Below are 25,271 nucleotides of genomic sequence, written 5' to 3' on the forward strand. Positions count from 1 at the left end.
TTATTATAATTTTAAAAATGAAAGTATTAATAATGGGTTATTTTGAGAAGAAATGTGACAATGTTCTAAAACACTTTTAGAAGCTAAATATTTATTTGACATAAGAAAAATAGTGTTAGCCTGGTCTGGTGTTGCTCAGTGGGTTGAGCACAAGCCTACAAACAAAAGGGTTTCCAGTTCGATTCCCAGTCAGGGCACATGCCTGGGTTACAGGCCAGGCCCCAGAAGGGGGCATGTGAGAGGCAACCACACATTGATGTTTTTCTCCCTCTCTTTCTTCCTCCATTCCCCTCTGTCTAAAAATAAATAAATAAAATCTTTTAAAAGAAAGAAAATTAGTGTTAGTTTAATGAAAAGGTATATAGTTTAACAGTATTTTTCCTCCTCAGATTCATACAGAGACACAAAAGGAGAATATAAGACAATGATTTAGAAAGTACTGTATTATATAACGAAGGACAGCCCCAGCTCCAGGCTCTTAATGCTTTTTTGACTTTGATGTGAATAACCCCAGGTTCCCAGTCTTACATCAGTACTACCACTGACTGTGTAAGACATGGTCCACTCAATTAACTTCTCTCTGCTTTGGTTTCTTCATCTGTAATGTGCAAGTAATATTACTTGTCACTTGCCAACCCTCAGTACTTCTTCTTCAGCTAATTGACTGTCTCAGCAGGGATGCTGCAATGAGTAGCTGATAAATAATTTATAAACCCTTTGAAATATTAAATAAATGATGTAAAAAGCCTTAACAAGAGGACAGAACAAATTCTATTAATTCTCTACTTTAGTCATATATATTTTGGAAAAATAAAATACCTTAAAAAGAGGTAGCCCTCAATAAAGTGAAAATAGGATAAATTAGTAAGAAATCTAGAGTGCACCCTGGCTGGCGTAGCTCAGTGGATTGAGCACGGACTGTGAACCAAAGTGTCACAGGTTCGATTCCCAGTCAGGGTACATGCCTGGGTTGCAGGCCATGACCCCCCAGCAACCACACATTGATGTTTATCTCTCTCTCTCTTTCTCCCTCCCTTCCTTCCCTCTCTAAAAAATAAATAAATAAAATCTTTAAGAAAAGAAATTATAAAAAAACACAATAAAGGAAATATGTATTTCCCTTGGGAAAAAAAGAATTCTAGAGTGCTTTCAGTTGCTTTTAATTTTTAAAATCCTCTGTTATAATTAATAATATATAAAAAATGTACACTAGTGTAAATGATTACCGGTAATCTTCTTAAATTAAAAGTACCACAAGACAGGAAAATGAACTGAGTAGGAATAATGGAACATGTTTTCTCAGCCTACTTTTACTATTGAGAATGGAACAACTTTGACAAATGTAGTTAGCCAATAAGGCTATTAAGATAATTAAAAACAGATTAATGGTATACTTTTCATAGATGTAAAAACAACATACAAAATCCTGTGCCAAATATTGTGGGGATGCAAAAATTAAAGAGCCAGATCTCAAGAAAAACATGATATAGGGAGAAAGTACTATGAAAATAATTCTTCTACAGTGCCAAATTAAATAAACACTGTAATAAAGTTATTCATTAGGATAAGTTGGAGAAGAGTAGGTCTAGATTAAGTGAGTAGTTGGTCCACAATTGTGATAGTCAAGAAAGAGATGACAAAGGTAATATCCAGAAAAAGAATGGAAAGAATACTAACATGACATTGAATAAATAGAATTAAAACAATGAGATTTACAAAATGGACGTGAAGAATTAGTGAGATGAAGTAACTTAAGACAATTCTAAGATTTCTGTCATAGGTGCCTGAGAAAATAGTGGTAATATGCGAGATATGTCCAGAAGTATCCAGTCATGTACTATGCAAAAAGAGACATTACTGAAGAAAATACAAGAAACATTGTACACAATGTGAAGAGGACTGAGCACAATGATGCCTCAGTCCTCTTCAAAGTAGGCACCTTGGTACCTCACACAGTTCTCTCAATCACCATCAGCTGCCCCATCATATTTTCCTGAATCTCATCAATGGTCTGAAATCCCTTCCCTTTCAAAGGTGATTTTAGTTTTGGGAAAAGTCAGAAGTCACAGGGCACCAAATATGGGCTGTAGGGGGGCTGAGTCACCTGGGTGATTTGATGGCCAAAAATCTCTGCACCTGATGCTTGAGCAGGTACATTGTGATGAATCTGCCAGTCTCCAGCTGCCCATAGCTGCAGCTTTCTGAATCACCCCAGTAGTTTCTGCAGAGGGATGTTCAAGCTTAATGCAAAATTGGATGCAGATTTATTGCTGAATTTGCTCAGTCATTTTGAATGAGACATCCACACAGTACACATGCTCACTCGACAGCATCTATTGCCCCTACTGACTAGTACAGTGAAGTTGTCATTGTTCATGCATGCATGCACATCTCAGTCCACTCTACCTGAGCTGCCAGGTTACATTGATGTCATTCTCGTTATATTAACAATGGTTGGACTTTTTTCCCAACAGACCTCATACACTACAACATGAGGAGAATGAATAGTTTCGAGGGTGAAGGTGGAATTGAATCAAGAAGTTCAATTTTGAACTTACTAAATTTGAGTTTTCAAGGACATCGGTGGTAGAATATTCAATAGGCAGTGAAAATTCTTGAAATATCAGGCCCTAAGCATATAGATTTGATATGCAGGTGGCACTTAAGGATTTTGGGGTGAATGTGATTACCAAACAGAACACGAAGAATAAAAAAGAGAATAAAGAATCTTTAAGAGGTAAGTGGAGGAAAGAGCAATAAAAAGTATGACAAGATAATTATAGGGGAAGCAAAATACAGTATCTGTGGCAGCCAAGGGAGAAAAATGTTTACAGAAGAGAGAAATAATATAAAATGCTGTGTACAATTTAATACAGATAATTATTGTAAAAGGACAATTGAATTTTGTGATTAATCTGTAAGAATCTGTCTTCAAGAGAACAATAATAGTAAATTGATAGATACGTAAGACATAGGAATGAAAAGTAAAGCAATCTAGAGGAATTAGAAACAATTACTATCCACTTGTGTTCCTGTAAGTCTAGGATTCAATGAAAATAAAATGTGTGAGTATATTAAAGAGAATACAGAGTTAAAAATAAGGAACTACTTTACAACAAGGAAAATGTAAGCCACTTTATGGGCATTGGAGAAGTAGGGTAAATAAGACTGTGAAAGCACAAGGCAGCACTGGGGACAAATAATGGGAGAGAATACAGCATCAAGCACCAGTCAGGTGTTAATGTTGGGCAAAAGGTCTTGAATAAAGAGAGGAACAACTTTTGATATGATAATCAAGGGGAATTGATAAAATTTATGTAGCATGACCTTTACTTCTTCATAAAGTTAGTAGGCAAGATTATCTGTGAGGAGTAAGAAAACAGAATATAAATAAAACTGCAAACAGTGAAAGGATTGAGAAGTACAGATTGGTGGTTACAGACTAGTCATGAGGATGTGAAGTACAACATGGGGAATATAGTCAATAACATTGTGATAACTGTGTGGGGGGTCAGGTGGGTACTTAAAATTTTGGGGTGGGCCACTCTGTAAAATACTTGACTATTTAACCATTATGCTGTGCATCTGAAACTGATACAGAATAATATTGAAAGCAGACTGTGATTGAAAAAAAATGAAGAACTACAGAAAATAAAGAAATTGCTGTTGTTAGCTATGGTAAAAGAGGTGAGCTAGAGATGAGCTACTTATGAGTAGCTTTAAGGTTACTGCTGCCTACGTAGACAGAAAATATTTCCTCAATGTAGATAGCCTGGGCCTCTGGCTTCATAAAGTTTATAGGCTTAGAGTTTTCATTATAAAGTTTTGATTTATTAAGCATCGTGGAAGTAAAAACAAGATTTGAATCTTGGCTAAAGAAAGTTTCTGAGAAGAAATTAAGTAATGATAATATTTGACTACATTATGAATTTATAAAACAATATGTGAAGGTATAAGGGTCACAATTTCACATCAGAAATAAATTGATGAATAGGGATAAAATTAAGAGGAGTAATCATTATCAAATATTGGAACTTTTCTGGTTTGGTTTGCAGGCCAGCATTCAATCCACTGAGCCACACCAGCCAGGGCAGAACTTTTATGAATGAGGACTTTTATTACACAGTGACAGTCAGAGAAGGGGTGAATAACTTCCCCTGGCTGAAGAGATGGGATATTATCTCTAACAATATCAGTAAAAAAATCTTATTGTAAAAACCAATAAAAGACCATACATTTTTCTCATATTGAGCCAATTTTATTGTAGCTATGTTTTGTAGTAACAAAGTTCATTGCTTTGGATTTAGAATAGAAAAAAAGCAATTTGGCTTGACCTAGTTAATAGATGATACAGCTCAGTATGTAAGATCACCTTCTTTTTTTAACATTTTTTATTGTTGTTCAAGCACAGTTTTCTGCCTTTTCCCCCCACCCCTCTCCACCACCCCAACCCTCTTTACCTCCCTCCCCTGTTTCCATCCCTCCTTGTTGTTGTCCATATGTCCTTCATAATTGTTCCTGCAAACCCTTCACCCTTTTCCCCTACAATTCCCTCTCCTCTCCCCTCTGGTCACTGTCAGCCTGTTCTCAATTTCATTGTCTTTGGTTATACTTTGCTTGCTTGTTCATTTTGTTAATTAGATTCCTGTTAAAAGTGAGATAATATGGTATTTGTCTAAGATCACTTTTTTAAGTGTGGTTTTCATAGGACACTATCCAAACTCCTCTGAAGGGGAATACAGTCCTCTGTCATACCAAATGATAGTTTAGAGCATTCAAGCCATGATCTGGTTCAGAAAATATAATTATCCCTGAGCAGAGGAGACTTTTGTGGACATTTTCCAATTCTTTCTATTTATAGGGTTGTGTTTCTCAATTTTTTTCTTTGCTGTCACTTACTCCAAAGTGTGACTTGACAATAGACCAATTCAAAAGAATAGGGAATTGAAGTAGCATCAAGTTATGGAACCCTGTCCTGAATTCCTAAGACTTAGTTTGAAACCCTCTGACTTGTGAGATTAAGAAGCTATTTATGGAAACAACCTGGCTGGCATAGCTCTGTGGATTGAGCTCAGACTGTGAACCAAAGTGTTGCAGGTTCAATTCCCAGTCAGGGTACATGCCTGGGTTGCAAGCCATGACCCCCAGCAACTGCACATTGATGTTTCTCTCTCTTTCTCCTTCTCCCTCCCTTCCCTCTCTAAAATAAATAAATAAAATGTTAAAAAAAAGAAAGAAATCCAGGTCACTTTAAAAAAAAAGAAGCTATTTAGGGAAACAAGCTACTAGATTGGTTTTAAGATTGAATTGGGCAAGTGATAGCCTTATACAGTATAAGAGAAAAAAATGGATAATGTTTAGCATAGAAATGGATCAGCTAATACTTCTAGAATAGTCTAGGAATTAATTATTTGCTTTAATTCTTTATAAAAGGATTTCCTTCTCTAATTTATAGTGTTTATCAAATAGCTTCCTTTTACTGTGTGCATGAATGGTTCTCAAAGTTTAGTCCCTGGATTCCTGCATGTCCTCTGAGCCCTTTCACCCATTCCCTGAGACACTGTCAATAGGCCCACAAGTTCAGAATAAGTTTTCTAATAGTCTTAATAGTATCTGTCTTTTTTACTTATCTGATATTTGCACTGCCAGTACAAAAGCATGGTGGGGGAATGCTGGCATGTCAGCACTTGTCAAGTCAGTGGCACCAAACTCTACTAGTAATCCTTGTACACCTCACCACCCCACACTCACAATTAATATTTTTAAATGCAAGATTTACATAGAATCTTGATGAAGAAATAAAAAATATTATTTTGTCAAATCTGGACTTTAAGTACAGGTCTTTTTAATATTCTCTGTGATGAAACGGGAAGTCATAAGGCACTCCTGATGCATACCAGAGGCATGGTTGTCCCAAGTAAAGCCCTGTGAATGCTTGTACTGAGCCAGAACTAGCAACTTTTTCATAAATCAAAATTGTTACTTGAAAGAACTGACTGGCAAACTGTGGTTTCTCAAAATGGGTATTTGGCAGAGATTTTCTTAAAAATTAATAATGTGAGCTTGTTATTTCAAGGGATGCAAAAATCCAAATGTACCTGTCGTCAATAATAAAACCTGAGCTTTCAGGCAAAAATTACAATTTTGGAAAACTTATTTTCTGTTCCTGTGAATTTGTCAGCTTCCCACTTCTTAAAGACTTTTCTGATGAGAGCGGTAGGTATACTAATAAATGTACTATTGTATAATGAAATATGATAGAATCTATAAATTTTATATAACCCAGTAAACCAATATTTACCAAATGACCAATACCTGATATTAAAAAAAAAGATCCACTTATCATAGGCAAAAGATCCACTTAAAGTGCTAGGTATACAGTAGATTTTATAAAATAGAATCTGGAAAGCATATAAACAAGGTTTTAGATTCCACATTGCAAATTTTTTTAAATTCCACAATTATCTCAAAAGGCTATTAAGATTCTCTCCACTTTTCCAACTCAAAAATCTGTGTGAGGCCAGATATTCTTCATATACTTGAACTAAAACAACATATTGAGACAAATTGATTGTAGTTGCAGATATTAGCAACCAATTGTCTTTTATTAAGCCAGACATTTACAGATTTAAGCCAGATAATTTCAAAATGTAAAACAATGCCTTTTTAATAATCTTTTATTGATTTGGAGAATGTTATTTCATTAATAACATTAATGGAAACATTTAATGGCTTATTATCTATATTTTTAAGTAGTTAATATTTATTTTTTCTGTTTTAATTTCTCATATGGTAAACATTGGCAGATATAATAATGTAAACAAAAGTTCACTAGAGTTTCAATAATTTTTGAGAATGTAATGAAAATCAGAGACTAAAACACTTCAGAAACACTAATGTAGACCAAACCCTAAGCACACAGTAATTTACTCAAGGGATTTTAACCCTTCCCATGATTTAATAAAGTAACAGTTGAGAAGTTGTATGCTTAAAAGGAGGAACTTCCTTTCTCTTTTAATCTTAAATCATTCCATTCATATTAGAAGGAAAGAAGTTTTCAGTACATGTTGATGGCATTCTCTCCATTCTTTCTTCCAAGTCTGTGAGTCTCATTTCATATGTCCCCATTTACAGGAGTAAAATTAGCATGTTATCCAGTCACCATTGGCTCATGACTCAATGTCACTATAAAAATCATTTCAGCAGCTTCACAGGCCCAACTTCTTCTAGGATACATCTATGTGGAACGCTTCAATTTGTTTAATATAGGAGACGTAAGTATATGCTTTTCCTAGCCTCCTACAATCTATCTAAATCTGTAAATTCTGCTAGAGTAAAATATATTGGCTTATTTTCTCTAATAATTTATATATATGATATTTAAAAAGGTAGTGGCATAAACAAGGAAGAGACCAGCAGAATCACGAATCTCAGTTTAGAAAGCCATTATACAAAGGAAGAATCTTTAGAATACCAATATACAGCTTCTTTTGTTAAAGAGTGAGAAAGGAGGGCCTTTTAAAGTAGTAAAAAAGGAACAAGCTTATTTCTTAGTCATGGATTTTTATGAAATTTAGACATCAATATTTAGATATTTATGTTTTAAAATTTAATCAGCCTTTAAATAATATAGTACTTAAATAACAAATTGTCTTTTTTCCTTCTCTAATCAGACTGTAAATATTAGTACAATTGGCTCTTTTGTAAAACTGGGTATTAAAAAAACAGCATGTTATCTTGTTTATACCCAATACTACCATTTTATCATGTCTAGAAAAATTCTAATTATAGTAACATAAATAGGGAAACTCTAGTGAAGAAGCAAAGCCCACTTTTGGTAAATGTTCCAGATTTTATTCCAATTTGTTTATTTTATAAATCCACACTATGTGCTAACTACTACTCTATTAAACCTCTACCAGTTTCTGACATTTACTGGAATTTTTTTGACTTTTGTCATTTTTTTGGTGAATATCTGTCAGAAAACATCATTTGGCAGCAGTTCCCCCCAGAATTTCTAAGCAAATCTCCAAGTGATTATACAGTGGTATATCTGGTGTAATTAAAGAGCTGTGCCTACATGTTTAACTGAAAGAGAAAAGTAACATAGCTGCCATGCATATAAAAATAACTATTTTCAAACATATGATCAGAATTCACTAAAAGAAGTATAATGGAGAGAGAAAAATACATAGAGTTCATAGCATCTATGTATTTTGTTTAAAAATGTAATTTTACTCTTCCTTCATTCTCATATTCCTTTAGGTGTTATTTGTCAGTTATTATTCTTTTTACTGAAAAGAAGCCTATTGCCTGGAGAAAGAAAATATAATAAAAATAAAATACTACTTGTACAATAATATCTATTATTATTATAATAATCATAATAGCTACCATAATTAAATGTCCAGCATTTAGTTTCTATGTTACCTTAAAGGTTTAAATTTGGGTGCACATCAGTCTAGCAAATATATTTCATAAATACTAAAGGGAAGGGGATGTTTTAGCTCTTCTCACAGTCATCATTTTATCTTTCACTCTATCCAACTGAGTGATTGAAGTTAAAGCAGCAAATGTGGTTTTGTATGAATAGCAATAATCCTTGCTTTTCCATCTTTCACAAGAAATAAATATGAATGACATTGAATAAAAACCAACATGACCTAAGTAAATGATTAGATATGGATATCAAGTGAGAGATATGAGTAAAAATATACTCCAAGATAATGTATTCATAAGGCCAGTTTTCTTTGTGTGTTTTGTTGTCTTATTTTATTTCATTAAATTTGAAATGCTTGTGCAAAACCAAGTGGAAATACTATTCAATAGCAGTTTCCCTCATGAGTGAGAATCTTGGGAGGACAGTATGAATAAGAGATGCACACTTCAGCACTATCCATAGTGAGGAATTAACACTTTAGGATTAGATGAGTTATTCAGTCAGGAAATAAAGAAGGTCAAAGACTGGTCCTTAATTTCTACAAAATATGCTCTTATTTTAACAGGCGACTCTAGGAAAGAGAAATCCATGAAAAATATAAAGGTCAAATAGGATAGAACCAGAATAATAAGATATCATAGAAGCTAAGAAAGTGACCGCTGGTTTTTTATCAGCACCTCCCCACCATGTGCTAAACATCGTGTTTGCCTCTTTAGATACATAATCCAAATAAATTCTCATAGCCACTTTGACTACTAAGTATATCTAAGTACATTTATAATATAAGTATATATTATAGATGAAGAACTGAGTACAGAGATTAGACATAGCATAACAAGTTAATAGAAAGTCTAGATTCAAATACAGATAGGTCTGATTCCTGTAATAGCAAACATGCCTCTGTAAGTTGCTAATTTATGCTAGGGGAGTACCAGCTACATCCTCTTCAAGGAGAATGTAGCTGGTAGTGTCATGCATTGTGGAAAGCTCGAACCTGATGGGCACTCACAGGAAACTTTAGCATTAAGCTGTTACTTCATATTAACACAGATCACTGCAGTGATCTATAAGAAGTAGTATCCATAAAATATACTATATAAAAGGCAATGAAATATAAAAATGATAAAGGTTTGTTCAGAGAAAGTGAAAATAAAGATAGCTGAACCCTTCTGAGATGTTTAATGAAGGAAAAAGATTAGTCAATGCAAAGATGAGTGAAGGCTGAAGAAAGTGTATTTGTTTAATGGTTAGTTCAATTTTTTTTTTAGTAAAAGAAGACGTGAACATGCTTATAAACTTAAGGAAGAGATTTTGAGAAGAAACGAGACTCAAATTACTGAGAAAAAATAATGGATGAATTAAGGAGGTGTTAGAAAACAGAAAAAGCAGCATGCCTCCAATACAAAGAGCTTAGTTCATCTAGAAAACAAAGAATAGTGATTTACTAAGAAATGTGTTGGAAAGATGAGATATAAGAGAACTTGCAACATATGTCCCATGTCTTTTCAGAAAAGAAATATCTAAGTCATCTCTTGAGGCAAATAATGTCTGGTTGTGTGGACAGAAAAGAGTTTGGAATCCTCACAGAGAAAAGCAAAAGGAAGAATCAACTAGAGGTGAAAAAAGAATTTCCCAGCAACTCAGAGTGTATACTAATAATAGTGTCAAAAATTTCTAGTTGAGCCAGTTGGCACAATTTTGTGATTTTTTTCTGGTAACACTAGCCACCCAGTAATGAGATCAGAGAAATTGCACTGAGCTGTTTTCCCAGGTGAGGCTTAGTAAGGTCGAGGTCACTGTAGATCAGAGGGACTTCCTGATGCTAATTAGAAGTTCCATGAAATGGTGGGTGATTCAAACTGGATCTAGGAGAAAATAAAATTAAAAGGGTTAAAAGTATTAAAAGAATTAAAGATGTGACCAGATTCATTAAGAGTAAGAGGAAAAGTGGAATCTAACCAACAGAACAAACAAGCAAGCAAAATATAACCAGAGACATTGAAATAAAGAACAAATTGATAGTAACCAGAGGGAAAGTGAGAGGGAATAATGGGGGCATGGGAAGGTCATCAAGGAACAAGTATAAAAGACACATGGACAAAGCCAAACGGGGGAAGGATTGAGGGTGGGCTGGGCTGGAAGAGAGTGGTGGGGGGAAATGAAGACAACTATACTTGAGAAATAATAAAAAAAAGAGAGAGAGAGAGAAAGAGAAGGATGCCTTGGTAGGATGCCAGTAGGACACGACTGACATATTTTTAAATAATAAAGTATGATTTTCAAAGAAAGAAAAAAGAATAAGAGGAAAAGAAAAAAACAGGTGGTTATGATCACAGAAAGGAATTTCCAAGTTCAAGATTTTAGATATGATATTGTTTTGAATGGTCATTGCTTTTACACCTTCATATGAAGTACCATTAATGATAATGTCACTCAGCTGTCCCATTTTACTTATAAAACAGTGGAAGACCAGGAGATCAAGTGATTTTTCCAAAAGTAATTCCATGACCCAGTGGCAGAACCAGGACTAAACCCAGGATCTTCTAAAGAGCATTTGATATTTTAAATAAAATTATAACAACCATTAAATCATATTCTCATAAAAATGAATGGTAGATACAATCAAGGGAAAAGAACTGATGTTATCCACAATACATTCACAGTAAAGCATGTAGTATACGAATATTTTCTATTTCAAAGCTTGTATTATACTATAATTCTTCCCTCTTTCCTCTGTCAGCTTTAAAGAAGAGAGAATATAACAAGTTTTCTGCAGGTTGAATTAGAAGCTCCCTCAATATGCACTGGGAGAAGAAATCAGCCTAAGGGGATGTGCTGCCAGCCTCAACTGCACTATCAATGGCATTAAGTTATTTCAGAGTGCAGGGTGCACATCCATGATGATGTATGGGCTCTACACTTCTAGCTTCCTCCATACTTGTGTTTTGAAAAGATTCCTTTCTCTTGAGTAATGGTATGAGTTCTTAATCTTAAACTATAGTAAAATGTAATAGGAACATTTAGGAATAGGAGGGAAATTGTGTTATTTTAAAAGTCTTGTTTAAACAAACTAACCCAACAAAATGTCATTATTTTGAGGGGAGGGAATTTCTGGGGAAGGAGAAGGGTTTATAGGAACAAGTATAAAAGACACATGGACAAAAACTAAGGTGAGTGGAAATGGGAGGGAGATGGGGAGGGCTGGGGGGGTGGACTGGGATGGGAGTAAAAGACAGAAAACTGTATTTGAACAATAATTAAAATAAAAAGAAGAAAATGATGAAAAAAGGAAGAAAGTCATTTCATCTTAGTAACCATCCCTCTTTCGACCTTCAAGGAAGGATAAAAATTTAAAGATAGAAAAATAAATTAAAGCTTTGCATTTTATGTTTTTTTGTTAATACATGTTGCATATTTTTCCTTGAAAATATTTTGTCTTCATTATGTCTTTAATTAAGGATATGTATCATCAAGTTTATTCAGAAAAATTTTTGTAATGATTCAGTCAAGAAAGATTGTTATTCCTCTCAAGCAATGGCTTACCAAGGGGGCTACATGGGAGCTGTCCTGAATTGAGAGCAGTATTTGATCCCTGACATGGTTTAGAATTGCTGTGCGCATGGTGATGATAGAAAGCAAACTGGACTTTGGTCAGTTTCACAATTGTTCTTAGACTTTATGCAGACAAGGCACTTGCTTGCTTACTCCTTACCTCTAGGATGGACCACTTCCACTCTCCCCCTGACCTCAGTATGCAACTGACCTCAATTTCTCCTCTCTGGAGTAGAGGACTGACTAAAATGGTGTTAGAGAAGGAGAATTTTATAATCTAAACCAGGTGGCCACAGACTATGGCATGTGGGCCCAATCTGGCCCTATGCCCATTTTTATAAACACAGTTTGTTTATCATAGTTGTTTAACATATTATCTTTGACTACTTTTGCACTACAACTAGAGTTGAGTAGTTGAGACACAGACCATATGTCCCCCCAAACCTAAAATATTTACTATCAGGCTCATTACAAAAACATTCCCTGACTCTTGATCAAGAATCAAAGCATTGCTTGCTTTGTAGACATGTAAGCAAGATAATTACTTCATATTCATATTATAGGATCATAATTTAATGTATTTTGGATAAATGTTTACCACTGACCAACATTATAGTTACCTGTTAATTTTTCTCTGTTTTTTTCAGTCCCTGCTATGCGGATATTTGTTAGCAATGACTGATGTGGAAACCACATATGCAGATTTTATTGCTTCGGGAAGAACAGGTAGAAGAAATGCAATACATGACATCCTGGTTTCCTCCGCAAGTGGCAACAGCAATGAATTAGCCTTGAAATTAGCAGGTCTTGATATCAACAAGACAGGTGAGCTGTTTGACTCATGTTTCTCTATGAATAAGGGATGATTTGCAGCATTTCACTAAGTAGGATTAAGATACGACAAACCACCTTCAAAAGTAGCCTATAGAGTTATAAACAGTGTAAAGCAGGATAAATGTCAGTGACTTCTCTTTACAGGGTTTTCCCCTCAAAAACTGTTCAATAATGACAACTATAATGACAAAATATCACTAGCTGAGAATTGTGAGGGACTTCCTTTGAAATTCTTTAGTGTTCACCTTCTTTTTAATTTATACTTGACAATATTGCTATCCCATGTTGACCTTGGCTTAACAGCCACCTATTTAGCCTTGGCTCTGTTTGTAGCATTATGCTAAACCCTGAGAAGTATCCCCAAAAGTCTCTAGAAAAATCACGTAGGAAGTCCCAAGCACCATGGGAGTTAAATTCCTCATCTTTTATTTATACAGCAGTTTCCTCTTTAAATAGTCTACTCTATTGCTTCTGACCTAATCTGAATTTATTCCTAATCTTCTACTTATCAAGTTTTTGTTGCCTGCTCATCTACACTTCTTATTTTCAAGACATATTCAAAATATGTAATGCCTGACCCCCTTATGTCCCCTTTAGAACAGATTTTTTTTTAATGTACAATTGCTTTCAATTTCTCTAAAGTATGGTATATGGTGAGATGTTTTATATGTATTTGTTAAGCATAAAGAATAAATCACTTGCAGGGGTGTCCATGCTTTTGGTGTCTCTGGGCCACACTGGAAGAAGAAGAGTTTTCTTGGGCCACACATTAAATACATTGTGACGTAATCGTAAAAAAAATCTCATAATGTTTTAAAAATTTACAATTTTGTTTTGGGCCACATTCATAGTCATTCTGAGCTACATGTGGCCTGCAGCCACAGGTTGGACACCCCTGAATAGACCAGCCCACATACCTCTATGCATTTGAATTATGATAACAAACTCTTAGCAAGCCTTGTTATGATTTACATAATTGCAGCATCACCAAAATATTTTGGCCATTAAGCCATATTGGTTGCTTAGTAGTGAACTAACACATGCAAAAATATGAGTCATTGAATCAAGCATTGCCTACAGCCTGCACTCAGGTGAAGTGAATGAATGTAGAGAGAAAGCATTGTTTAATCTCAGTATTTGCCAAGTCATTCACTGAAAGTGCTACTGACTGTGCAGTTATGAGGGTTGTTTTATTGGAGTAGTGTATAGGTGCTCAAAGGGCAGGGCAGAGGTCATTATTACTGTGTAACAAGGGACTGACCAGCTGGCATAATGACCTTTCATCTTCCACGGTTGCTTTTTATTTAAACTAATTAAACTGCTGAGAAATCAGCTGGGTTATCATCAAGTGCTATAAATAATGTAAAATGCATTTTTTAATTCTTAAAATAAAAAAGTCAGGAATAAAAAGTGAAACTTGCTCTCCACTTCTGATTTCAGCCCAAAGACACTTGTGATTTCTGTAACCTGTAAACCTTTTAAAAATGAGTGCCAGGACGTGGGCATGAAATTTCCTAGTTATTTATCAAAAACATAGATGATCACTAACCGCTGTAAAAATTCAGTTATTATTTTGTTTTTGAACCACATTATCCCAAGTTCACAGAACCAGAATTAGCTAGCCAACTTAAACTATTTTCTTGATGGGCAATTAATTACAAAGATAACACACTTTCTCTACTAGAATTTCAGACTTGTGGAATATTTTGTCAATTTCCAATGTGATATACTGAGAGTGGGTAATATAAGCAGTGGTGTTTATTTCACCCTTGTTCTTTTTTCCACTGTCTCTTACAGAAGGTGAGGAAGATGCTCAACGAAGCTCAACAGAACAGAGTGGGGAAGCTGAGGGGGAAGCAGCCAAATCTGAAAGCTAATACCCCACTTTTATCTTCCTCTACCTGACCATGTCTCAGCTCTCCAGGCCTGGTTGGATTGCATTTGTATACATGAGTGACAAAGGGAGAAAGAACATGGTTGTTCCACACAGCAGGAACCTGCTCGCTGTCATGTTAAACATGGGGGCAGAGGCTCTGGCTGCAGACAGACTCTTCTCTGCCCTTGTCATTAGCAATGGCTGAAGTCATGTGGCTTGTGTCTGGACATCATTATGTATGGATCCTTTCACTTGACCACATGATGAAATGCTTGTAGACAGTAGCAGTGACCTAGATGATGATTCTCCCTGTAGCATCTGGCCCCTCCCAATGTCAGAGGATTTAATTGTGTGTAATTGCAAAGGGTTGGTTGAACCCCAGAGTTTAACTATCTCTGGCCCAAGTATTCACCCAGTAAGAATACCATCCAGAAAGCACTGTTTTTAGCATTTTGTGTCCATGTGTTCCTGCTGTGTTACTTACACTTTTTTGTATTGTACAATAGAGATGCTTGGCACTGCCCTCTTCTTTGATTGCTCATGAAAAACAAAAATAATGTACATTACTGTGAATTTTTATACTACTCATTTTTTAAAGGGCTGTCTTTTTTCTTTTCCATAGTGTGGTGGTGTACACAGGATAGAACATACTTTTTTTTAACAATCTTTCCCCTTGATCCACTGCTGATGGATCAATTAAGTCTAATAGATTCAACAAGACTCCTTTGCTTTTTATGCAGGCATTTGGAATTTTCCATTAATGTGAATATTACCTGAAATCAGTTTGTTTGGTGTCTGCACAGACCAGAATTTCACCTGCAAATCTTGTTTTATTCCCAAGAATAAAGTGGAACACTTTTCCCAACTAATATTTTTATCTTTAATTATGAGGATTTAAAGAATTGGGAAGGTAGAAAAGAGAAGCCAAGATAGTGATAACTAATAGAAATGTTTTATTCTTATAGAATCAAATTTCTCACAATGCTGTATTTTTCTCACAATGTTTAAATTTGGAAGACAGCACAGGAAAATGAAAATAATGGAGAAAATGATCTCCTTGCAATCATGTGGACACCAATCACAAAGCTAACACCCTTGTGTTGTGTTTTTCTTGTCCTTTTTCAGCCCTATCAGATCCAAATATTATTATGCACTTTTTAATGTTTGTAAACTTTTACTAATAACTAGTGTGAATTACATTCTGATAGAATAATCATCATAATTAGAAGCTAACAAAATCCTCATTAATACTGTTGATGGCCTCAGCTGTGTTTTGACATCATGGTTCTTATTTGGAAAGTTTCTGTGAGCTGTGTGATCCCTCTGGTCAGTATTATGAACTCACTTATCAGTGGTAATAAATTGGCTCATGAATTACTGAACAACAGGAAGAACTTTACAATAAAGAGCCCACTTAACTGTCCTCGAGGTCTTAGTATAGTCCCATGTAAAGCAGGCTAAACAGCATTTCAACAGGTAGCTGTATAAGGACTTACCAAGAACTCGTCCCTCCTTTGTACTTGCAAATGAGATGAAAGATAAGTCTGCCCTCACCCCTTCCCTTTACAGTACTTTTCAAATGAGAAGGATAGTGGGGCATAGGTATCATTTGGTCCTCAATCATAGATTCCTAGGGGGAAAAATGTTATAGCATGAGTCTCTCAGAAAATAGAAGAAAAATTAAGTTTTAAAGTACTACCTTCTATCTAAACTGTTAAGATAGAACCAACATGGCCCAACATGGCCCAAATTGGACCAACATGTCCAATTAAATTCAAACAAATCTACCTTTAATAGACTTATAAGTGGGAAAATTGGTTGCTGAGGCTATTTTAGACCATCTCTGATAGTCCATTTAAAACATCCAACTCATAAAATGACTTTTTCAATATCCTCATAGCTTTCTTGTGAATCTAGGTTAAGTTCTCTTCACTCTTAAATTTGTGGAATTCCACTCTGATTTCATGTGGTTTTATGTAGTTTAGGACTAGTGCTGAGTATATGTAGAGGATGATGTTCCTATGTGATATACTATGCTTAATGCATGTGGTGTCATGCTTGTCTTTGAATATATAATAGTGCTGAACTGCAAAGTTGTATGGAGCTTTAGAATTATTTTGACCTCTTCTGCTTTGTCTGCTATATTCAAACCCAGAGGTATTCCCAAGCTGAAAGATAAAAATCTACTTTCCAAAACAGCTATTTTACAAATGTTACACAGCAAAAGTTCACAGTATCTACCAAATTTTACTATAATATACTTTACTTGCAAGTCAATAATATACAAGGAATTGAATTTTTAGGGAGAGAAGGAAAGTAGAAGTCTAGGGCACTGGCTGATACTACACATTAAATGCCCATTAACTAACCAACATTCTAATCACTTCCCAGCACATATGCTCCCATTTAATCCTCAAATAATTCATTTAAAAAGTGAATTATTAGTGTTATCCCATTTCACAGATTGGGAAATTAAGGCTGATTGAGGTATAGCTCTCCCAAGTTTAAAAGGCTAACAAATGATGAAATTAAGATTTGAGCCTATCTTTGTCTCCAAGGAGGTTTCTACTGCACAGGCCATAAAACTAAAGTCAGTAACAGAACATGTCTCTCTGGAAGGGAATAATGACAGACAGGTGGGTTCAGCCTCCATATTTTAGAAAAGGTAGTTGAGTCCAAGGAATGGGAATTGTTTCTCTCAAAGTTACCTATGTAATGACACAGATGTGTATAAATCATAGAAAGCGGGCTTTTAAAAAATTCAAATAGTATTTATTTGTGTTATCCTTCCCAAAATTTATTTTTCTGGCATGTAGTCTATAAATTTAGCATTGTTCAGATGTATTTAATGCCCCATGTCACCCATTGAATTTAACTAGAAATAGGACACATTCAGTTTTTCAATTCATTTGCAATAAATGTGAACTTACCAAATTTGCATTTTATCAGTTGTAAGCATCTATGCCAGAATAATGTTATCATAAATGTATTGAATTTTTTTTCCAATAGATAATAGGCAGCCTTCAATTTTTAGGCAATGCCCCAAGAGCTGTGCACTGCAACTCCCTACCCTTGAGTCTTACTCAGACCCAGTGGAAATACATCCTTTTAAAAGATGAATGACATTTCTATTTCTCTTCAGATAAAGGGTAAAGAAATGGAACTGCCTGTGGGTAGAATGCTTTGTGAAACCTATAGTAATAGAGGCAAATGCATAGTCATTAAGGGAAAATAAGAAAGGATCTATGATTTATGGTATCTCAATAGGCCCTAAATTATTCTTCAATTAAAAGAGTGGCAGTCTCTGAAGTCATTTGTGAGCTTGTATGACTTTTGTATTTAGCAATGTTGCATGCTCACATAATTGATATTAAAAGGAATACATTTTTTTCTGAAATGTACACAGTCTATTAAGAGTATTTATTGAATGCACTATATGTACTTGTTGCTTGAGAAAGTGCTGTGGGTGATAAAGGAGAAATGCAAAACCTTAGCCATCCTGTGGTGGACAAACCCAGCATTCCAGCCTCACCTATTCCTGGGCTTTACTCCAATTATTTCTGACTCCATTCCCTAATGGGAGCCTAGACTTTATCATCTAACACAGCCAACTCTTAAACTGCAAACACGAATATCACTCTAGTGGTTCTTACTTGCTCATCTGTAGAGCAGTGATTTAATACCAGAAGAAAGACAGATGTTTATCAGAATCTCCTGAAAGTTTTTACAACATTCCCTCCTCCACCAGCTCCCACAAACATACATTCACTCACAAACATTCTCTTCCCTTCAAAGCATTCCTATGCAACTTTGATATCTTTCTTCCCACCATCAATCCCAGCAATTTGAGAACCAGAGAGCTAGAAGTGCAAGTCTTCCAGATGTACCTGTCCCATTCACTCCACCAAAAAGCTTTAAAATGAGTCAATAGCAACACATCATGCTCACAGACGCCCAAGATCTTACTATATCAGGAATAACATCTTGGTCTAGAGGAGCAAGAAGAAGTGAAAATTTTTTATCTTTCTGTTGCTCTCTTTTTATCATATTATTTTTACCACATACAGTCAGTAAAGACCAAGTAGAGACTAAAGTGGGGCTCTGGAGAAAGTAAGCATCACACAGCACTCAGTGTGGTCCAGGGAAGGTCTTAAGCCAAAGGAACAGAAGAGAACTGTAGATCTTTCAGTTCATCTAACTGGAGTCACAGGATAGAACACTACATGTGGATGTGGGACAAACTGCTGGCCAGTGCAGCAAGTTTGCATCACTGCTATATCATTGCTAGCGTATTTTTTGCATCTATCTGGTACAGGATATGGGGATTTGGGATTCTGGCCAGCTCTCATTCATTGTTAAGTCAAAATGAACAAAAGTATCTAACTATAACCCATTGACAGTGGAAGCTTCCCACTTCCTGTCTAAGATTTATTCCTTCATCTGAGGGTTTAAAATCATTTTCTTTCTGACCTTAACAGGAGGTATATTAATTATGTTTCCCTTCACTGACTTGACACTTTTCCACAAATATGCTCAAGTTCCAAGTTCCCCTCTTTCCTTCACCACTTATATTTCTCAAAATAGTAATCTATGCTTTTTATCTTCATGCATCTCCTTCTTATTTTTTATCTTTTTGCATTTTGACTTCCAATTAAGTTTTTCTTATTACAAATGATATCTTCAGTAGTTCCCAGACTCGCAGTATGTCACTGATGTTCTGGCCAAGATGAAAATTAAAAAGTGATGATATTATAGAGGACTCAAGCATCACCGAAAATCAAGTTTAATTATATAATTTTAATTGATGTTAGTGTAAGAGGACATAGCTGAATAATAATACCTTCTTAGGGAAGGAATCTACATATCCCAAGAAAAAGTCAATTTTCTCCTCCAAGTTCACATTTTCCAAGTGTGGATGTATCCTTTGTCTTTGACTGCATTCTCCCATGTTAGTTTGCTGTGTTCTCAGATCCTTCAGTGCTCATTTCTTCATAGGGGTAGTTGCCATGTATATAGGCTCTAACCTGGACCCAAGACATCTAGAGATGGGCATGGTTCCCTTGTGGTGTTTTTGAGTCCTGTGTTCTGTTAAACTCTGGATGACTGCCAGTGATATGTCACTAGTTCCCCTTAATAGCAGCCATGTACCTGTGAAAGCACTCAACTGCTTTGATCCCAGTCTCACTCCAGTTCTTTGAATGAGACCTATATAAATATATTAATGCCAATGGCCAAATATAATGGATAGTTTATATATGTTTTATTAGCCTACCCAGTGGCATATAATCCTGTTTGCCATGGAATCTTATTTGAGCTGCTTCATTTGCCTTCCTACTTTTTTTCCTTAGATGGTTTTATCTTTTGCCCCTTTCTCTTTGGCAATTTCTCACTTTCCTTGACTAGGTCCTTTTTTTTCCTCCCTCCCCACCAACTACTGTGTTTCCCTGGGATTCCTTCCTTATTCCGTTCTCCAAATGCAGTCTTCGGATGATCTCTTCCACTCCAACACCATCAATTACCACAGTTAACATGATTAATCCCATATCTTCACCTCCAACCTAAAGCTTACTGCTGATTATCTAACCTATTGGTTAAATCAACATGGATTTATCAAAATTATCTTAAAACTAAATATTCCAACACTAAATCTAGTGTTGGAATACAACAAACACCATTCTATGCCTGCTTTTCTTCATATGCTACAGACCTCATTTAATGGTAGCACTACTTTCCCAGCAACTTTAAATCAAAATTCTTAAAATTTTCATAACTCTTCTTCCTCCACTTATTTTTTCAGCCCATCAGTTCCAACTCTTAACTACATCTTGAAATAGTCCACTTCTTTTGTCTGCACTTCACCTTTTAAATCATCACTTAGCTAATACAATGTACTGGCCTGTTCATCACGACCTGCCTCATCTGGCATTCTTTCTATCCATCATGCAACTAGATGTACCTTTCTAATGCATAAGTCTGATGATTTCATTCCCTTAATTTAAAAATCCTTCAATTTAGCCAGATAAAACTTTTTGGTATAAGTGCCACAGTTTATTTTTATATGACTTTTTGCTCTGTGTTAGCTATTTTCCTGTTCCTAAAATTTTCTTCGTACTTGGCAAATTCTCATTAATTCTTTTAGACTATACCCCATTTTGCCTTTTTCTTTAGACCCTTCCTGAATTGTACTCGACTCCCAAGCCCCACCACAAGAAATTAGATGTTCTATACTCCTTGCTCCCCTAACACTTGATCTGCAGTTGTATCTCACTAGATAACAGCTACTTGTTTACATGTGTGCCTTCCCAACTAGAGTATAAGCTCTTTGAAGGAAGCCATCTACTTTCATTCATCTTTGTATCCTTGTTGTTTATTAACACCTAATAAATATTTATAAATGAATGTCCACCCTCCTAAAGCTCACAATATGCCCGAGACAGAATTTACATACAATTGATTAGGAGAAAATGAATTTCAGAGATGAGTTGCAAGTTGAAAATGTATAATATTGTATTACAAAAGGAAACTTGATTTCTATAATTTTTCTTCTAGTTTATGCAATAGTCACTATATTTAAATTTGATTCACAAACTATATGCTGCACATTTACACATACACACAGAGATTTCATATGACTTACATAGATGTCCCATAGGATAATGTACTAATAAATGAGAAAATCAATGTAAGCCTAGTAAAGGTATTTCTCAGTACTCTGTAGGGAGAATTTCCTTCACTTTGCTGGATGTGAGAATAGCCAAAATGTGAAGGTTGTACCTTTAGTCTTCTGGCCTCAGTGAGATACTAGTTAGAAACGAAGATTCTGGGGAAAGGTTTGTGTTCCTTGAACAAGAGGACAGTGGAATTATTAAGAATATGCTTTAAAGAAATATAACTAATATACTGCAATAGCTTAAAGAAATGAAAATTCAGATAGACTATGATGAACTTCAAAATAGCAGGAATCAGTAGGAAAAAGGGGGAAATAATACAAAGGGGCTAAGAATATATTTTTCTACACTCAAGAAGGAAAGGACACTTACATATATGTACACCTGAAAGACTTTTTCCTGAATATTGTATCTTTAGGAAACACAGAAACATAATGGTAATCAAAATAGCACTGGAAAACTAACAGGACTAAAGAAGTGATATGTACATGCTGACTCTGAAACTATGAATAAGAATGGTCAAGGTAGTGATGCAGGTTCTCCTAATAGAACACGTTTGCTCTTTGGCTGCCGTGATTCATTTTACACACTGCATGTGAGTAGGACAGTGTGACTATATATATGATTATCCTACTGGATTTTTATGTTTTCTTTCATCCCACATGACCTTTGGAATGCATAAATAATACATAACCATGAATCTTAGGGGTCCAGAGTTACATAAAAAATAGTCATAGCTAGGGAGTGGAAACTTAAACAGAAGCTGCCTTCACAGATGGTCCTAAATAAAATCTGGTAAATCACCAAATTTATTTAGGAAAATATTTAATGTGTGTTTAGTAAGTTTAAGTCTCTGTGTTGTTACAATAAGGAGTGAAATATAAAAAATACCACAAAATCTTTGACCAATAGAAACTGATATATGTGATATTGGCCATAGTTTTTTTCTATCACTATTCCCAGATTTTCCCCATATATCTCTTTTTATAAGGAATTTTTCTTTGATTCCAGTGTCTAATGAGAATTTACTTTTTATTCAGCTGATTCCAGTCCTTTGTAACACAAAACTGGGAGAATATATCTAGACACAGGTCAGAATGATAAGAGGAAAAATATTTCATGATGAATCAGTATGAAGGTTTTTCTTTGTTAGGAATAAACTAGGTAATGGTTCAAGCAGACAAATTTTTTCCAAGTGAAAATGTTTAAGTATATTTGTATAATAAAGGACTAAAAAGTAGAGGGAGGATTGAAAAGCAATGAAACTGAGGTTTCTCAAAGAAAGTTTGGGAAGGTTGACAAGATTTCAATGAAAAAAATAATCAAAAAATTGGGAAGGAGCTAAAAGGGTTTTTATAGGTTTTGAACTAAATTTTCCTTAATATTATTAAGTGATATATGTAAATATTGACTCTTCAATTATTTCTGGTTTTTAGATGAGACTTTTTGAATGTGGTTCCATACAAAGACAGAGTCACATGAGGCCATAAGGGTTATTAGAATATATTAATTTAATAGCAATAAGACAAGTACATACATGCTGTAATAATGTTGAATATGATGAAGAATAATAGGTGAACATAGAACATGGCATTTCAATTCTGGAAAAAATATCACTCAACAAAATAGATCATGGAGAAGGATATGTTAGAATGATTTCTCAAAATGGTTATTTATTGGAGAAAGAAAGGTTAGACATTCTGCATAGAAAAAATGACATACACTGATGTACACAGGTAGAAAATCATAGGGTCACATATTTTTCACATAACCCAAGTTGGCTAGAGCATAGTATATGAGTGCTAAGTCCAAAGAGAGACACTGGAGTAGGTGGAAGGGTAGAAACCTGAGACCCTAAGGAGAACCTGGAAGCCCAGAAGCTGAAGAAGGTCACGGAGGTCTCAAGGCTGTGTCTGATAGCTCAAGAGAAAAGGGCAGGCCAGTTCCAAGAGCTCACCCCCAGGCAAGAGTAGGGGCATCCGGAAAAGTCCAGACACAAAGACCCTAAGACACATGAGGTCCCTGCCAAAGAGTCTAACATAGAAATGAAAGAATGCTGAAAGTGAAAGAGATGTTTTTGTGGATAGGCTAAGGGCTTTGAGATGAAAAAGAGACATAGGACTTATTCCAAGGTTAAGAATCCAGCAGCTGAAAAAGCCCAACGTCAGAGGGAAAGTGAGAAGCAGCAGAGATGCACACAACTCGAAGGACGGGATTGTGCCATCAAAGCAGCTGCCGCTGTCCTTTACCCAACTTCCTGCTCTTGTCTGGATGTACCCCTCAGTTTTAAAGGCACCATATGTCTTGCTGATAACATGTGGTGTATGTATTAAAAAATAGGTATCTTTTTATATAGCCCCATAGGAAGGGGGGAGAAGACTCCTTGATCTTTTCTCAGGGTAATAATAACTGTCAGGTTCTGAACAAGATTTGGATGCTTGATTATATTACTTCTATTTCTCACATTTACTCTGAAATATAATTATATTTACCTTCTTGTAAGTGACCAAGGTAAGGCTCAGAGAACTCAAGTGCTCACCATGTAGTTTTTATGTGCAAAGTCAGGACTGAAACTGATGTCCATCTTCCCAGATGACAATTCCCAAGCTCTTTCAACTGCACCACAGCTGTCCAATGGAACCATAGTACAAGCCAAACATGTAACTACATTTTCTAATAGCCACTTTGAAATAAAAAGAAAGCAGTGAAAAACCCAATGTGTGTGTTCATGTATACACATACCTATACAAGTAATGCACATATACAAGGTCATATACACATACATATATGTATATATACTACAGAGGTCCTGTCCAGGAATTATATAGTCTGTCCAGGCAAATACTGTGCAAAATAAGGACATTTATTGAAGAAGATACAAGATACAAGAAACATGTACATTGGACATGATACCTCACTCCCCTTCAAAGTAGGCACCTTGGAACTTCATACAGTTTCCCAGTCTCCATCAGCTGCCCCATCATATTTTCCTGGATCTCATCAACACTCTGAAGTCTCTTCCCTTCAAAGGTGATTTTAGTTTTGGGAAAATCCAGAAGTCACAGGGCACCAAATCTCGTCTGTATGGAGGCTGAGTACCCCCCATACAGCCAATGGGGTGATTTGATGTTTTGGCCAAAAATCTCTACACAAGATGTGAGGCATGAGTGGGCACATTGTGATGAATCTTCCAATTACCAGTTGCTGATAATTGCAGCATTCTGAATCACCCCAATAGTTTCTGAGGAGGAATGTTTAAGCTTAATTGCAAAATTTGATGCAGATTTGTTGATCTACTCTCTCAGTCATTTTGAATGTAACAGCCACACAGTACACATGCCCACTCAACATCTACCACCCCCACTGACTAGTACAATCAAGTTGTCATTGTTCGTGCATGTGCATTTTAGTCCACTCTCCTTGTCTTCTAGGTTACCATCGATGTAGTTCAAACATTATATTAACATGGCTGGACATTTTTCCAGACAGACCTTGTACAATGTTGACATTTAATAAATAATATAACATTAAATACTGTATTTTTCAGACTATAAGACACACTTTCTTCTGCCCCAAATTTGGGATGAAAATGCAGCGATGACCTTGCTCTTGCCTCCTGTGACCTTGCTCCACTGCTGCTCTCCCCCACACATACTGAGCCAGGTCAGCTGCATTTGGGACTATAAGATGCACTCCCCTTTTCCTCCCATATTTGGGAGGGTGCATCTTATAGTGTGAAAAATACAGTATCTGGAAGGGGTATCAATTCTTCAAAACCAGTGTTCATTTTATACATGCTCCATAATTCAGATTAGCTACATTTTAAGTGCTCTGGTTACCATATTGCACAGGGTTGCCAAGTAGTAAGCAGAGAAATTATTTACTTTTTGTGGATGCAGTA

At 35.5% G+C, this 25,271-nt stretch overlaps 1 protein-coding gene across 5 annotated transcripts in view; it reads left to right on the forward strand.

Moving 5' to 3' along the window:
• Window positions 1-16,365, forward strand: part of PKIA (cAMP-dependent protein kinase inhibitor alpha) — a 104,344-nt gene extending 87,979 nt beyond the window's left edge. For 4 of the 5 annotated variants that reach the window (XR_004904324.1, XM_036031043.1, XM_028518851.2 and 1 more), the window contains 2 exons: window positions 12,640-12,817; window positions 14,624-16,365. Coding sequence is in view for 4 of the 5 variants with exons in the window: in XM_036031043.1 (XP_035886936.1) it covers window positions 12,667-12,817; window positions 14,624-14,703 (231 nt within the window). In the remaining variant the exon portion in view is untranslated. Of the gene's footprint in view, window positions 1-7,178; window positions 7,275-12,639; window positions 12,818-14,623 lie in introns of those variants that run through there. The other variant, XM_036031042.1, reaches the window with a different exon arrangement.
• The last annotated feature ends 8,906 nt before the right edge of the window (window positions 16,366-25,271 follow it).

Source organism: Phyllostomus discolor, chromosome 7 (genome assembly GCF_004126475.2).
Source record: "Phyllostomus discolor isolate MPI-MPIP mPhyDis1 chromosome 7, mPhyDis1.pri.v3, whole genome shotgun sequence".
Lineage (NCBI taxonomy): Eukaryota > Metazoa > Chordata > Mammalia > Chiroptera > Phyllostomidae > Phyllostomus > Phyllostomus discolor.